Source organism: Stegastes partitus, unplaced genomic scaffold (assembly GCF_000690725.1).
Source record: "Stegastes partitus isolate 25-593 unplaced genomic scaffold, Stegastes_partitus-1.0.2 Scaffold42, whole genome shotgun sequence".
NCBI lineage: Eukaryota > Metazoa > Chordata > Actinopteri > Pomacentridae > Stegastes > Stegastes partitus.
This window is the reverse complement of record NW_007577773.1, coordinates 870,234-887,686: the sequence shown is the minus strand read 5'-3', so window position 1 is coordinate 887,686 and position 17,453 is coordinate 870,234. Positions and strand designations below refer to the sequence as shown.

General features: G+C 40.8%; 1 protein-coding gene across 4 annotated transcripts in view; it reads right to left on the bottom strand.

Annotated features, from left to right (window-relative positions):
• vav2 (vav 2 guanine nucleotide exchange factor) overlaps positions 1 to 17,453 on the bottom strand; it is a 245,117-nt gene that overhangs the window by 9,206 nt on the left and 218,458 nt on the right. For 2 of the 4 annotated variants that reach the window (XM_008304892.1, XM_008304908.1), the window contains exons 10-26: positions 16,485 to 16,580; positions 11,625 to 11,693; positions 11,373 to 11,459; positions 9,885 to 9,973; positions 9,671 to 9,803; positions 9,263 to 9,277; positions 8,839 to 8,948; positions 8,481 to 8,582; positions 6,067 to 6,155; positions 4,999 to 5,012; positions 4,836 to 4,854; positions 4,059 to 4,186; positions 2,461 to 2,532; positions 2,274 to 2,329; positions 1,877 to 1,993; positions 1,320 to 1,407; positions 1,083 to 1,206 (exon numbers count right to left, since the gene is read on the bottom strand). In XM_008304892.1, the coding sequence (XP_008303114.1) occupies positions 1,083 to 1,206; positions 1,320 to 1,407; positions 1,877 to 1,993; positions 2,274 to 2,329; positions 2,461 to 2,532; positions 4,059 to 4,186; positions 4,836 to 4,854; positions 4,999 to 5,012; positions 6,067 to 6,155; positions 8,481 to 8,582; positions 8,839 to 8,948; positions 9,263 to 9,277; positions 9,671 to 9,803; positions 9,885 to 9,973; positions 11,373 to 11,459; positions 11,625 to 11,693; positions 16,485 to 16,580 (1,408 nt within the window). The remainder of the gene's footprint in view (positions 1 to 1,082; positions 1,207 to 1,319; positions 1,408 to 1,876; positions 1,994 to 2,273; positions 2,330 to 2,460; positions 2,533 to 4,058; positions 4,187 to 4,835; positions 4,855 to 4,998; positions 5,013 to 6,066; positions 6,156 to 8,480; positions 8,583 to 8,838; positions 8,949 to 9,262; positions 9,278 to 9,670; positions 9,804 to 9,884; positions 9,974 to 11,372; positions 11,460 to 11,624; positions 11,694 to 16,484; positions 16,581 to 17,453) is intronic. The other 2 variants (XM_008304901.1, XM_008304916.1) reach the window with 2 other exon arrangements.

The window sequence follows — 17,453 nt, the reverse complement described above, 5'->3', positions numbered from 1 at the left end:
CCTGCTTTGATTGGAATGACACCGTGGAAACATCCACCAAAGGTAAACGAGAAAAGAAAGTCTATGCAAAAGACAGACTAAGGGTCTATTCCAGACAGCTGGTTTAGTGAAAACATGTTGTTGGTTACCCCTGGGATAAGGGAATGTTTGAGTTTTCCACTCCAGAGAGAGACGTAACTTACACCAAAGTCTTCATAAGCAAGTTTCTCCACTCAGCAGGCATCTAAATGATGACGCAGGGCAGTTATTTCAGGCTAACAAGACCGTGACCTTAACTAAATGAATGGAGCGAGACATAATTTCAACGGTAGCCGGAAAATAAAAGCTGCACGACTCGTGTAGCCTATTCCAATCTGATATATTACATTCATTTTACTTCCAAAGAAACACCTTTGAAGCCCACTGTCAGTAGTTCTGCCCTCAAATCTACTTTTTGATTGCAAACCACTTTTCCATTCATTCAATAACAAAGACACAAAAGTGACTTGATACGCGAGTGGGCCACAACTTCAACACAAAGTAAAACGATCTGAATGCAGAGTACAGTTCATTTTTCTAGTTTCTCTTCAAGGTCAACTTCACCCGTTGAAAAGCATTTTCCCTTTAGGGTGGATTCTTCTAAAGAAAACTCTGAAGACATTGTCCTTGATTCAGCGCCACAATATCCAGACAGTCAATAGACACTATATTCGTTTTGTCAATTCACTGATTTGAATCAAGTACTCTGAGCAGGATTGAAACAAAACGGTATCTGCAAGAGATCAAGGATGAACAGAAGCTGGACTCAATGTTGAATTCTGATGAAGGTCAAACTTTTCAAAGCCAAGAAGTTTACTGACTGTGATTTATCAGTTGGCTGTTGTGTATCGCCGTAGGAAATGATATGACTTCTAGCAATAGAATAGAATAGAACTTTATTGATCCCTTTGATGGAAACCTTTGAGGGAAATTGCTGGTGACAGATAGCAAGTGACAGATCATCAACACATTGCTGAAGCATTTACTTCAGAAGGATATTGGTTGATATCTGATACCAGACGACTGCCCGAGTGCTAAAAAACATAGAAATGTGAAAGGTTTACCTGGTGAGCGTGTGCTGGCCCGTGTTAGCGAGCGTTCTCTCGACTTGTAGGGGTATCTCAACGTGGTATCTAACAACTTGAAGCTTTCTTTTAGCGAATGGGTCTGATAGTACTCCACCAGCTCCTGTTGCGTAACAGCACAAGAAAGTTTGAGTATTTCTGCTTTCATGTTGCCATTAAAGTCTTTGTGGGGTTTTTTTTGTTTTGTTTTTTTTGGCAATGACATATATGACTTACCAAAAGACTTTCAAACTTTTTTGCCTCGGTTATGTGAATCCAGCTGTCTTTTTCGATGACTTTGATGTGTTTTACTTCATCGTTGAATCTGTGAAGAGAAATCGCCAAGAGGAGAAGTTGACTTTATCTGCAAACATTTCAAGTTACATAATTTTGTGCTTCACTTTTCCTTTTTTTTGACCAAAATAAAGTCATTTCTGAAAGTTAAGGCTGACTTTCAGGTTTGTTTACTTCATTATATAAAGGTTGGTCTCCTCAGTCTCTTTGCACCTGCATTAAGGACTTAAACACAAATGTGCATTCCTTCTCTCACCACATCACCGTGTGACAGCTCCAGCAAAAAGCTCATACATTATTTCTCTTTGGGATGCATTCTCTCAGAGGAAAAAAAAATAGGATTAAAAAAAAGCAATTACTGAGTGGTAATTAGCTGGAGCTAAAAAGATGCACTGAAAAAGCTGACTGGGGCTTCCCGTGAGAATTTTTATTTCCTGTGAGATATGGATAAAAACCTTCCCCTGACATTTTCCTTCTCCTGTAAGATGTGAAATGCTCACTTGATGCTGATGGCGAACCTCTCCGCCTCGGCTGTCCTCTCTCTGATAAGGTATGTCCCACTGCTGTGGGATTTTAAAAGGTTGTCTGCCTGCTGGCGCTCCATGTTCCCTGCAAACCTGCGGACAGACGGAGGATGAACGTCGTGACCTCCAGAGTTACATTATCGAATGACATGCTGTAGGATTTACAAATGCTCAACATCAAACAACCGTGTAGTAATTAATCCTTTGGTTGGGGTCAGCTCGCTTTAAATTGAACCAGTGCTTGAATTTAATAGTATAGATTGTTAACATTAACAGATCTGAAGCAATTACAGGATAGTGACCTTGGAGTAGATGGTAGTATATTGTGTACTGCGCCATTAAATCCACAACCTTCACAAGTTCGGGGTCTTACCAAGGATATCCGTAGTAGTCTGCTTCCCTCGAGGACTGCCGGCTGGATTGAAAGGGCTGCCACAAATAACAGACAGCACGCATTAAAGAGCAGTCGTGTGCCACCTCAGCAGTTAAATGGACACTGAAGAGAAAAACGGAGGACTCTGTTATGTCTACAGTACGAGTCCACCGGTGACTTACTGTACCTTTGGGTCCAAACAAGGCTTCACACATGAACTGGGGAAGAAGCCGCTTTTTTGTGTTTGCATCAGCCTCCCCTGCAAGAAACAGGCGAGGTAAGCTTATTTGTAGAACTATAGGAAACACTTTAGAACAGTTAAAAACAATAAAGATAAATTCATTCATTAGAATTCATAATTCTGAAGTACACAGACAATTAACTGTTGTGTATAGAGAGAAAAACTCATTGTAAAATACTAATGTATACACCTGAAAGCATACATTTTCTAACTTATATCTAAGAATATGTAACTTTGGTGCCTCCCAGTGGCAAAATCAAAACAAACTGCCTAAATGAATGCATCAGTTCTTCTTACCAGGAGTGGCTTATTTTTTTTCTCAGCCAGTAAAAACAGCGAAAGATTCACTCGGCCTTAAACACACATCACACACTGTGCCGTCACATTACGTATCAACGCTAGGAGTTGTCCCTACAAAGAATGAACACATCTTTCAAGTTTCACCCATCAATGTCAGACAGAAGTTGGAACGCCTTCGCTGTCTGCAACCTGAAGCAATCGATTTTGAACTCAGCGCACTCTTTGACATCATATGGGGAGATTAAACTGTCATGCTGCAGAGGGATAACCTCGTGTAATAGCTAAGATCACTTAATGGCTTCAGAAAGTTGCCCCTGAGTCACTCTCGGCAAAAGCTAGCCTGATATGAGTGTGTGTCGAGTCGGTGATTCAGCAGGAAAGTCGAAAGAGCCCGAAGCAAGCGGTGTCACAGCTGCTATCATCCAGCCTAATTCACAGCAGAGGATCCTCCAGGTCTGCAGCTACAGCACCGCTGACGCTCGACTGAAAGTGGATTAATACCATTGGAGCAGCTGCAGAGGAGTGTTTGACTTGCTCTAAGAAATTAGAAGAACAGTTTCTTCCAGCAATTCGAGGCTTCTACTGCCCCACTTTATCCTACAGGTTCTCTTAAAACGTTCTACGTGTGGAATTTCACAGTATTTTAGTAGTCAACCATGTCAAATCCTCTGTTTACAGGATACGTTCTTCTACATGATGCCATTTTGCAACTACAAGACACTTGAGCTAGACCTTTTATTTGGAGTGCAGTCAGTATTTGGACAGTTGCTTGTTCTGCAGCACTTTGGAATAAAGGAACTGTTCAAAATTGTTGGAAAATATTCAAGAAAGTCGATACCACTCTCATGTCTGTACACTAAATATAATTAATAGAAGGAAACAGCTTGCCTGGCGCTGTCCAAGCTTAACAAAATCCACCAACCAACACCTATAAAGCTCAGTAATTAGCACATTACATCAAGTTGTGGTTTGCGTGCCAGGCTACTTCGTAATGCCAAGACTCCAGTTGTTTTTGTGCAGATAAAACAACAGAGATACAATGCCTTAATTAGTTGGATTTCATAATCGTTGGACAGAATAGTGTGTCGGAACTGTAGCTCTTTTTCTATAGAAAAGTTCTTCTTGCATAGATGGAAATCAGCACTTTGACCTCGGAGTCAACACGTTCTCTGCATCAGCCGTCTCAATATTTATTCTTCGCCCGTCAAAATCGGAGGATGATTCAGTAAAAACGACCGCCGTACCTCCCACCACGTGGTGTCCGGATCTCCCTTCAGCAGCTCGATAAAATCTCCTGTTTGAAAACAGAGCGGCGTCTTCCCCGGAGGCGCCGGTGTGCCGTGATAGTTCCTCACCGCCACCATCTTCGGACCTGGAAACACAGCCAGAGATAAGTGGGAGCAACAGTTTGGTAGATAGCAAGAGGCGAGTCTAACTTTATCTGGAAGGAGCGTATTTCACGGTGGTTTGGATTTTCCTCTTGGATTTTGCATGTAATGTATTGATTCAGGGCTGATAACGCAGGATTGTTTTGCTTCTGCATAAAAATCTTGCCCACCGAGTGATACCGTGGTGCGAGATACACATAATATAAACACAACATCCTGAGGTGAAGTCTGGTCCAGGACCTTTTCTTTGCACGGTATCCTTTTTCTACTGTTGACTTTGAAGAACAAAGCAAAAATGCATGAAATTACAAGGAAAATATGACCGAGAACAACTAAATTCAATCTTGTTCTCTGCATATCAAACAGTCTGTGCCGACTTCATAATGCTGCATATCCGTCATTGTCAAAGGTCGGCTTGTTTTTGAATTTCAAGTATCTATATATCATGTATACAGTATGCACTGCCACCCACACACTCTATAGGGCTGCTAATGTTGCTGTGGGTCATACAACAGATGCCCACTAGATGGCAGGAGAGAGCTGCGCACATCAAGAGCAGCTGACTCCAAAACAAACTTGACAGCTGACATAACATGCAGCTTTCTATCAGTATGTTCCTGGAAGAGTTCTTACCTGGTGACATTCCGGGTTCCTGTGAAAGAGAAGTAAACACTCGGTCATAGATAGCATCAGCAAAAAAAAAAAAAAAGCATTTCTTCTGTGGAATCCAATGATGATTCTTTAAAAAGGAAAGACAGCCTCAATGAGAGGATGCTGTAACGTGTTGATTACTCACCAAATCTAGAGGATCTGAAACAAGATGCGAAAAATATGAGACTGTTAGGGAGGATTCACAACAAAACTGGCTGCAAGAATACAGTTTCACATGTCGTCCTTCTACAAGTGTTACATAGTGGATGTGACAAGGCCATGGATGAAGATAAAGGCTTCTAACTACGTGGTTCCTTTTCTACTCTGTGGCCACGTTATTTCTCAGCATTCAGTTCCATCTTTGTGCTTTCAGCTCTGCCCCCGTCAAGTGTCATTATTTAACTCGACTAACTGCAGCATTTAAGGATCTTTTACTTAAAGAACCGAGGGCGTGTGGTGAAAGGCTTTGAAACATTAACGAGATAAAGTTTAGGCTCAGTCAGCTGCACTCGGCTGGCTCCAGTTTGAGAAAACAGGACGAGGATTCTTATGAATTTCTTCTGAGGAAATCTTGGGTTCCTGAGCTAAGTGTTGAGAATCCCTCAAGGCATTGCAAGATTAATCTGAGGGCTGTGAGATGATTACACAGATAGCAGAGAAGGAGGAAAAACATTTATGCTACACAGAATTACACGCATATTTATAGGAATGTCTCAACTTCTTGCTTTTTGCTTTTGTTTTTTGTTCGCCTGTGAAAAACTAGACAGATATTTTATCTCTCTGGACTTCTAAAAACATAAACTGGTCGTATCGTATTAAAGACACATGGAATCTGTCATGATGGGTCACAAGCAGCCACCGGCAGGCAAAAAGGTTTAAACGCCTGGAGCAAATAATCTTGTCTGTACTCCACTGCAGTGAATGAAATGACAGTCACATGACTCTTCCTGACTCTTGGTTGCCGTTTTCCTCTCTGGTACCAAACCCAATGACACAATAAAGCCGCCCCGCCTTCCCATCCCCCTCTTTTCCTGCTGGATAAAGAAGCCTACAGACAGGAGAGCGCTCTGTGACAGCTTAAATTACAGCACTCATTATTAATAACGTACAATCCGTGGTTTATGTTGCACAATTTTCATATAAATGTCGCTCATCTTTACAATTTGACCCCTTAAAGCTGAATGAGGATTTCCACTTAAAAGGAGACACCTACTGATTTTACAGATGGTGATGACTTCCAGACACTCTTTGTGAGCTCCTGTTCCACAGCGAGAGCAGTAGTAGCCCTGATAGAAGATGCCCCTAGAGGACACACAAACACACGCACGTAAACACACACTCCAGTCATGCAAACAGGAAGTGTCTGAGACACAAATTAACCTCCTGTAAGAACAACACACAAGGGGACCCGCTGCTTGCTCCTATAAGGCTGCAGATGCCGTTGCACATCCTCCATCATTTTTTATGCTGTAATTCTTTTAAAATCACAAAATCACCTCGCTCCACTTAAGACTCCAGAAAGTGCACTTGTTACGGATAGTGTAACACCGCATGCATCGCGCACTGCCATGTTGAATAGCGAGTGCCATAAATCACGTTGGAATCCGCTGGGGCTGCAGCAGTAATTAGCATCTAGCAGGGAGTGAGAACGCCGGTCCCTGCTTCCACCAACCCGGCTCTGCGAATTTAGGTCAGCAAAGCCATGAAATTTGTGGGTCAATACACAGAGTGGAGTTTAGCTGGCCGACCGTAATAGAGGTGAAAATGGTGAGTCGGTGACACGGGTTATCCCCCCGCTGCAGCCGAGCAGCGTCCTCACGTGAGAGGTGGTGGCGCTCGATGGGTGGTGTTTGGAGAGGGGGGCGCTTAAAGATATCATCCGTCTGCCAAAGTCACACTTGCTGGAGTATTTTCCAAATCTCAGCTCTGATGAGGGGTTACATTCGCCAAAAACATATTCCCCTCTGTGATTTAGGTCTGGTTGTTTGTTTGTTGCTCACCATATGTGGATTAATTTCTCATGAGTTTTATAGACTTCTGTCACTTAAAAAAAAAATTTAAATTACTTAAGGCATGTTGTTAACTTAACACTTATTTTACATCAGATACACTAAATTGATGTACAGCACTGTGCTACAGCAGACAACACATGCATTTTCTCAAACTGTCTATTTCAAGGTACAATTTCAATTTCTGCAGCACATTTAAAACAACACTCCACTACAATCCAGATTAATTAAGCAGAAAATCCACAGAATCTTGCAGCATGCAAAAAAAACAAAGACAAACAGACTGATTCTGTCCAAAGGTAACTACGTCTCTCATAGCCAGATTATTCTCTAGCGCTAACAGTGATGTGGAGAATGGTTAAGACAGTGGCTCAAAAATGTGACGTCTTACATTTAAAACCAGATTTACTAAGTCAACATGACAAAACACTGACTGAAGTCTAATGTCTACCAAACCTAAATTACGGTAACTTAAGTCAGAATTTTAACTCACTAAATCAGAATTATGACATAAGTCAGAATTATAACTCAATAAGTCAGGATTCTGAGACATTAAGTCAGAATTTGGACTCATAAAGTGAAGATTATTAGTTAAATCAGAATTTTGACTCAATAAATCAGGATTATGAGGCATTAAATCAGAATATTGACCCATTAGATTTGAATTCTGACAAATTTTGTCAGAATTTTGACTCTTTAAATCAAGAAGTCAGAATCCTCGGTGGACAAGATGATTTTCTTTTTTTTAATGTTCCTAATATTTAAGCTGCTCTCATTATATTCTGCTATGAGGGCAATAAAAAAAAGCGTTGCCTTGTTCATATTTCTATAAAAAAAAAATCCCAATCATCTAGAGCTTAGACAAGGATGATGTGAAAGCTTCACTCAAAAAAGTGAAGGGATTGTTTTTTATTTTAATATGTCCATGCATCATTAATAAAGCTAATTCAAGGAAAAAATAACCAGCAACCATATTTCACTATCCAAACCTTCACCAATACTTTAAATTTCAGTGCTGCTCCTGCGGGGGTTGTTGTTATCTTGCATACTGAAGGGGATTTTGAAAATGGTAAAATGTAGATAGCGGAGGGGAAAGAGAAAGCCACATCAAATATGCAGCAACTGGCAGGAATATACAGCCGGTGTGCCAGAATAAAGGTAACTAAACTCATCTACCAGCACCTCTGAGGGTGAGTACTTAAGGCTAGACCACCTAAAAACTCATCTCTGTGTATCTGAGTTACATATTTAGAACATTTTGCACATAAAAATTATCCCTACTGCCTGAAAATGGCTTTGATGTTGCTTTGCAGCGTTAAGGCCCATTGGCAGGGGTCAACACCAGTGGTTGGTGGGAGGTGGTGGTGCTCAAGTGGATGTTGATAAAGTCCCAATTTGGAAACTTTTGTCTCTTTGAACATAACTCCTAGTGGTTGGCTGATATAGCCTACAGTATTTTTGCATCTGCTCGTACTGTGGACATAATGCAGGGAAAGAAATCTCTGAATACCAATGCTTCATGGTCCAAGCAAAGTCTGGAAGAGGATGTATTCACTGTAAACCGCAGAATATGAAGGCTCTGCATGCACATCAGTGCTGGAAATATAGGGGTTCTTACCTCAAGAGCATCTTGCAGGCTCGACAGTTGGTGTTTTTATCAAACGTGTGCATTTGGAAGTTGTGCTGATTGGCCGTGGCTCTCTCTGGCTTGATGTTGGACCTGGACGAACAAACAATTCTGAATGAAGTGAACTGATCTGATAAGACAACAAGTAACATTTCTGTTGCCACATAACTACGGTTGGGTTGATTTGAACAAGAAATTGCAGAAATTTTTAAATAAACGTGATAACAACACTTTTCCTATCTGGTTATTTTATCCAAAGACAGTTTTTCAATTACATTTCCAGCAAAGCTACTGCATTGCAACTCAAACTTTCATTATACAAAACAGATTTTATTCAAGTCCTACTCACATGGCCATATCAAACTGCTCCATCCACTTCCTCTTTGTCTCCTCAGTTTTACAAAAGAACTGGAAGCCCTGCTTCCCTTGCAGGTGGATCAGGTAGAAACCATAAGACCACTGGGGAGAAGAAGTGAGTGAAGGAACAGATGGCGGAGAGATGTGCGGTTGGCAATGGCAGACAAAGATGGGTAAAGAAACTTCTGATACTAGCACTTCCAAATATGTGTTTTCAATGCTGCAAATACGATTTAGATCAAAACTAGAAAAAAAAAGATGCTCCACATGCTTTTAAGATGCATCTGAGCAAAAGCTGGAGTGCCAATCACAGAGGCGGTCGGTGCGATCATCACATGACACCCACAAAAACACCACTGCTAAAAATAGGCCACTATGAGAAAGATGAGTTAAATAAAGGGGTCACTTGAGCTTACCATTTTTCCACTCGACTGGTAAGCATGCAAAAAGAAAGACACCAGAGAAAGACCCAGTTACACATGCAAACATGGACAGACATGCAGATTCAAAACAAAAAGAAGCCATGTTAGATTGGTTGGCGCGATGCACTGCAGGACGATTTCATGAATCCTAAATGACCTTCATTGCATTTACATGGTCTTTCAAGCATGGACGGGCACAACGCACATTTGACACTTCAATGCATTACGCATAAGTTCCATGTCTGAAATTACCATCAACAAGCTCCTTCAGCTCAAGGGCAACATTTGTAATGATTACACGGGACTGTTTCATCATCTGCGCTTGTCAGGCCACCGTTACAAAGACCTCACCGTAGTTCTGCTCTCAAACCGAAAAAAAAAAAAAAGCGACGGATTTCTTACCTTTTTCATGTCTCTGTTGTTCATGGGGTCATCTGACATTTTATACGACTGCAGTTCAATAATCTCTTTGAGCTCATAGCTATAGCCTTTCCTCTTGCAGACAATGACCACTTTATCAAACAAGAATATATACCTGAAAACACACACATATGCATTGATTATATGGCAGGGATAAATTGGATTATATGAGTATTTCTGCAGAATTTGGACTGACCGGTCCTGCTTTGTTCTGTTGAGGATAGAGGACACTTTCAGCTCTCCGTCTATCTTTGGCCTCCCATATTCCTCCAGTTTCACCTGCTGCTTAGGTCACAAGTACACACATAGCGTCAATTAGCTGCATCCCACAACTTTAGTGAGAAACCATATGTAAGAGAATCCACACAGATGTATGATGGGAACAACTCCCTCCTTGTTTAGTTATATCTCCAGCCTCCCGATCTCAATTTATTTCAAATGTATACACAGTCTCGGTACTGAAATGTTGTTCCTTTGGTTTAAATTCATACACTACATTCAAAACACTGAAATTAAAAAAAAATTAAAAATTAATAAAATCTTTTTAACTTAAGTTAAATGAAGCAGCTACCACAGTTTTAGAACACAAGTCAAAACTCCTGCAGTGATTAAAAATAAAAAACTTAGACTTAAAGCATAAAAATACACCAGAAAGTCTGTTTCTTGTGTTTGAGATGAACTACTGATAACAGAAATAGCTCTTGTGTAGATTGTTTGTGCAGATGGGTTGCTTATAGACGTCCATTAAATATGAGCCTTTAGCTAGCAGCCTATTAGCTTAGCATAAAGACTGTAAACAGATATCATAGCTCCATCTAAAAGGCAACAAAATGCCGCTCAATTTCACCTTTAATAAAAAAAGATGACGTATAACATTGAACATGGTCATTTTGGAGCTTCAGAGGTGCTGGTTAGTAGGTTTTTTTTATCCTTTAAAAGAGCGAGGCTAGCTGTTTTGTGCTAAGCAAAGCCAACCAGCTACGAGCTGTAGCTTTACAATTAGTGTACATAGAGAGGTGCGATAGAAGAGTGAAGAAGAAGAAGAAGAAGAAGAAGAGTGATATCAGCATATGAATGCATTTCCTAAAATATCATACTATTGCTTGAAAATGTGGAAACACACCCCCATTGTTAAATCAAAAATATCCACTTGCACCAATCAATCAGTCAGACGTTATTTCTTTGGCACTTTTCATACACAACACCCCCCAACCCACCCACCAAACCTCTCAATCCTCCCATCAACATTATACTATAAATGAAGGACTCAATAACACACAGGGACTGAAGAGCTGAGGAAACATTATCATAAATGAATGTAGATCATGGCCGTGTTTAATCGTGACCACGTGGGTTTGATTGGACTGATTGACAGCTGGTCTCCACGGCAACACGAGCATCAGTGTCATCAGAGTTGGAATATTAATAGCTCGCTGTTGTTACATGGAAATGTTCCACATCACCTTTTTTTTTCCCTCCCAGGCCTTCGAAAATACAATCTATCAGGTCTGATGGGAAGTAACAGGAACATTCCTAAGTGTGGCAGATAACAGCATGATGGCGTAAGATCCCATCTCCTGCCGTGAGAAGGTTTTTTTCAAGATGTTCAAACGCGACTTAAGTCGAACAGTCTCGGCAGACGTTTCCCTTTCAGATGAAAATGAAGCGAGTCCACAGTACTTACAAGATTTTCTATCGAACTTTGGAATTCGCTGATTTTTTTCAGGGTCTCGTTGTCCCTCTTGACCTCGTTGATGTACATGGCCAGGTCCTGGAAGAGCGACATTCTTTCTGACATCTGCCAATATTACACATTCATGGCCCTTCGAGCCACAGTGGCTGTATGTTTTACAGCTTTGGCCTAAAGCACTGTAGCTTTCTTACGTATTTTTTTTATTTTTTTCCACATGAATACAAACACATATGCAACACAGACCTCCATAGCAGCCAGAGCCTCCTTGAGCTGTTGTCTCTCGGGTCGGTCGGTCGAATGACTCAAAAGCTCCTGTGAAGAGGAATCATTAATATTTTTTGTTAAAAAAATGTTATTGTGCATTGAAAAACTCTCAAGCTAGTCATTTTTTTAAAAACATAAAAGTCAAGACAAAATCCTCATCTGTGTGAAACACTTTGAAATACATGATGCAAACCCTGAACGCCACAGTTTCTCTTTACTTTGATTACAGATGTGACACTGATGTGGCAGAGAAAAACCGTTCAACTGCGAAATACATAAAAATAAAAGAGACAAAAAAAGCAAGAGAGATCGGAAACTAGCCTCCAGGTTTGGCTGTTCACATCATAAGATAATGGAAAACATGTTATTCCGTGCAAATCATGCTGTTCTCCTTAATGCTTTTCAATAACGAACATGTTTCATGGTTTTGTCTGCCTCTTGTCTCCTGCATTGGAGTGATTTATAAAACGTACAGCAGCTGTGACATGCATCATGTTTCTCGGGAAAAGACAGACATGTTTTCAGCAGTTTTACATTAAGAATAATAAAACTGTGTCATCAGATGTGATGCATCATTATTCAAGCTACTGTGGTTTTTTTGACATTCGCTTTGCAGAATTAAAGTCCGGTCAAGCTGCACGAGATGACAAAAAAAAAATCCACAGAGCAAACAGAAGGATGCAACTTTCAGAACAACATATGGTAAATAATAAGAATGCTTTCTCGTCAGCAGAATTCCCATGTGCGCTACATGTTTAGTCCACGTAGGATATCTTGGCAGAGTTGTGCAGAAACGCTTTAGATTCTGAATCTCACATTTGCATCCAAATCCAAAAATAACAGCCACTATTATCATCCAGTCAGAGGTGTTAAAAGTTCTGCCACACTTTGCTGTTAGTATTTTTTTATTGCCTCGCCGAGCAAAGCAGTTCACTCGGTTCACTTAGTGGAACAACAAGGACACAACTTAACCTAAATTCTGTTAGTATTTGAGCTAATGCAATGTGGCAGATAGGACTCTTTGTGTGATTATTTATCTGTTGCTTTCTGGGCTTAGCAGCGTGATAACTTGACGCGGCGTTGAACTTTTGCCACATTTCCTCTCATGTTTCTGTAATACCAGTCCCCATTTTTAACCACTTAGAAATGCACAAAAGCCCAGACGTAATTACAACACCGTGTGCAATCCCAGGACCCCGGAGGAGCAAAATAAACTCACAAGCAATGCAGAATTTATTAATAGAATTTGCCACACAGGTATTTTTCCTGACATTACAAATCAAAATATCTTCATGTCACCGCAGTCGCTGTCACTGCTGATTCCTTCACCCACTAACAATGAGTTTCACCAGAGGGCACGACACGAGGGCAGCCGGCTCTCCACCAGCACAACAGCACAGTACTTCAGCTGAGCTGATTTCCATCCAGATGACCTTCTGACTCTGCAAATCTTTTCAACGCTCGTCTGTTATTTTTTGCACAAGCGAGGCGAATTATTTCCGAAAAGTGGCAGTACTCGTCTCAACACTCAGATGAAAGAGGTCTAAGTTGTTAAAGCACTTCTCTCTCCTCAGCTGTCCCTATCCAATAAAGGCCAAAAAAGAAAAACTTAAAAAAAATTCAAACTTTAGATGAAAGATACTGTATGATGATGGCTTTATTAAAACCTCACACATTCATTAAATATTCAAACCCTGCCTGAGGAGGATTCTGTCCAAGATGACTGTGCTGAATTCACTTTATTTAGAGTGCAGCTACAGTACATAAAAGATGAAAAGAGCCATGCACACTTTGACCAAACATGGACACACCCCTGTGATGATATCTATTCAACATCGGCTGAAGATGTGTCCTGAGGCATTGCTGGATGCTGGACACACAGAAAAAAAACAAAAAAAAAACAGGATCTGTCAGTGTGACATGCCCCGAGGCCGCCAGCATACCGCAGTGTTTCCCTGCAAAGCTGTGGGAAGCAGTGAAATGGGGTGCATTTAATCTGATTAGCGCACGGCTGATTTGACTTCAGTGGCTCGCTGCGTCTCCTGCAGGGGTTCGATTCAATCTAATCGAGAAGCGCTTCCCCGGCGCGGACCTGCAATCACCTGACGCAAACACCGGCCTCCACCCGTCCATTACCCACCGCATCATAAACTCACATGCTCATCCATAATTGAGATGCGAAAACAATTAATCATGGGCAATATTACAGCGGCCAGCTTGTTATAGAAATGAACACGAGGAAGAGCTCCAGGGTGAAATGCTGGCTGCTCAGTCAGCGGTCACACGTTCCACGTAAACGCATTTGCATACGAGGAAATCATAAATAAGCTACAAGTAGCTTATTATTAGTTTTAAAAAAAACAACAAAGGAGTCCTGTACATTATGATATGATCTGCTCAAAAGCTGCAAATGTACACATTTAGAAGAAGCAATACTCTGAGAAACACATGCCATTTTTCTGATATAAATGAATTCCTGACTAATAACTCAGGTTTGTTGCTGTTGGCTGTTTCGAATCTTAAGCGACTACGTTACACTTTCAGCATTAAGCAGCTCTGTTGGTCCTCGGGTCGACTCAACTTCGGAATGTAATTTAATTTTTAATACTGTACAACTTGTTGGACCATCCATTATCTATACACCGCTTAATCCTCACTAGGGTCGTGGGGGGGCTGGAGTCTATCCCAGCTGACTTAGGGTGAAGGCAGAGGACACCTATCACTCTATCACAGGGCTACACTTAGAGACAGACAACCAAACACACTTACATTCACACCTACAGACAATCTAGAATCACCAATTAACCTCAACATGTTTTTGGACTGTGGGAGGAAGCCGGAGAACCCGGAGAGAACCCACGCTGCACGGGGAGAACATGCAAACTCCACACAGAAAGATTCCGGTGACGCGAACCGGCAACTTTCTGGCAACAGTGCTACCAACTGCGCCACCCTGCAGCCCCTTGTTGGACCAACCTGATTGAATGAAGTTGGATTCAGTCCATTGGAATAAATCAAATTAGCCCAAATAAATTATATAGATTATGTACATTAAACCGGACGAACAAAACTGCCTAATGCAGAAAGAAAGCTATTCAAGACACCTAAAAGACAGAAAATGATCTAAAAGGCCTTTTTTCTTTCCTTAGCAAGCAAACGGCCAACTTTAAAAATAACTTTTTATCAATATTTCCTCAGTCTCAAAGCAAAAGTGCAGGACTTCTACATATAAATGAATGTCCATCACATGAAAGCCTTCACTGAATGAGTTCACACAATCCTGATTAAGCCCATCAGCGACAGGTAGATCCGTCCGTATGTCAGTTTCAAATCTAGTTTCTATGGTGACATTCTCACACTGGTGTATTGGCAGCGGTACATTTCAAGTGAACCAGCGATGACTGGTTTGCCAGAGCTGAAGAGAGCAACCGGAATGTAGTAGGCTACAAGAAATGTTTCTATAGATTAAAAAAAAAAGAGAAGACACTTAAAGGAAGGAGGCATTTAAAGGAAGATTGCAGTGTAATGTTCTGTACTGCAGGTAACCATTAAGTTCTACAAGGACATACTGTAGGTATCTGCTTCATACTAATTTTCTTTCAGTGCAACTCAGGAAGGAAACATTTTGTATCGAGACACCAAAAGGGAAAAAGACAGTTCATTTTGAAGACAGTTCATTAGACTAACTCAGACTTTTATATGAGCTTCAGACAAACTTTGGAATATATTTTACACATAAGAGATACTGTGGGTTTTATCTTTTATGACTTCATTGAAAAAAAAGGGTTTTTAAATGTCCAGTAGCTACAGTATGAAGAGAAGAAGAAATAACAGCAGGAAAAAACTGTTCATGAGCTCATCTGACTACTGTTTGAAGACATACTTGAACAACTGTGAACCTACTGTACATTTAAAGTAAAGCTGCAATGATTAATTAATCAGCTGTCAACTATTACTGTAAATTAATTGCCAACTATTTTGATAATTGAAAAGTTGAAATACAAAAGTCTCTGATTCCAGCTTTTTCTCCTCCATGACAGTAATCTGAATATCTTTGGACAATACAAGACTTTTTTGGACGCCATCTTTGTAAATATTTCACATTTTTCACAGTTTTCTGACATTTTAAAGACCAAACAAATAAAATAGTCATTCGTCATGACTCTAATTTACTTGTACTATATTACAATAAGACTTTTTTGTGTCATACTTTTGATCAAAGATTTTTTTTTCTTCATGGATCCCTTAACTTCAAAGATTCAGAAGAAAGCATCTGTCCTCCCTTTTTGAAATAATGCACTGAAACTTTGGTGCATTTACCTGAAAAAATTACCTCAGAAGAAGTGCAGTAGTCAGTGAAACCATGGATGAAACCAGTCAGTGGCTGCTTTATAAACACATCACTGAACATGCTGCTTCTTCTCTGTACTTTGGAGCTTTGGGAAGCCAATAAAGTGGATAATGCAGCAGAAGTGATTAGAGAAGTTTCATTCTTTTCGCTGTGAAACTGGGACAACGTTCAGATTGCCTGATAACCACTGAGAACCCAACTGAGCCACCGCCGCCGCCGCCCTCCACGCGGAAGCTGCAAACTTTTCAGAGAAGCGTTTCAAACCTACAGGGGGGCCAGAGTGTTTGATATTTAAAAGATGAGTGAAGATTTCCATCTGCTTCGCTCATCAAAGCAGATGAAGACCTCACTTCTTTATGACCTGTCCAATATCCAACCGCAGAAATTCAAAGAGACTCCAACGGAAGGGAAATGACGCTCTGAAACTTCACAACAAGGTTTAAACAGTTGTCAAAAAGGACTCTGTAGGTTCTGCAGATGTCTCCTACCTTCAGTAGTAGGTGATACTTCAGCACCCTCTGCATGGGAACAACCAGAAGGTCCTGCAGCTTGAACTTCCCCTCTTGCACTTTCATGGTACATTCCTGCGAGAGCGACGACACAAACAGCGGGCCGGTTATTAGGCATTGCATAATGCAGCATTGTACATTTCCTACTAACAAGCATTCATCCGTTATTTAATAATTCATTGTTGCGTTGCTGCTGCTGCTGCTGCTGTTGCTTCCACACATTCACGAGGCATTCCATTAGCAACAACGAGGCCGGTTTATTCTTCCAGGGCACAAAGGCTCCGGTTGTGCAAGAAGCCGTTTGCAACACAATTAGACTTGGCTGAGGAATTCTTCTGACTAATGACTACATTTCTATAAACTCTGCATTGGTTCCATAAGACACCGTCTTTTGTGAGCATCATCCTATAAGGCTGAGGGTTGCGTAGGTGTTTCTTTAGGCAAGTTTCTACAACTGTGCGGCAACGGCGACGGCTTATGCAGCTTTGCAAACAAGCCTTTTCTCTAAAGACACAGTGAGAAGCTGATTTATCCTGATACAAAGCTCTTCTATTTTGAGAGACAGTATCTCAGGCTGTAATTACCGTCTTTTTTTCTGTTTGTTTCCCAGCTCCCACATCTATTTATCTGCCCATACAAACCGCTGATGTGCCTTAATTCATCTGCTACGAGAGTCCTCCAAAAAGTCCTGGTTTACAAAACGTTCAGAAAATATTAGCAGAGAACAAGGAGCGAGGTCTGACAGCAGAAATGGATTCTCACTCAGATGTGAATCATAAATGTATTAAAAACATTTCTTTTTTAAAAAATGTTACGTAGATATAACATGATGAACAAGATGATGCCTACAGGATAAGGTTAAATATTACAGATTAAATAGCTCTGGGGTCAACTTTGTTCACAGTGTTCTTCTTCATCCATCCATCCATTTTCTATACACCGCTTCAT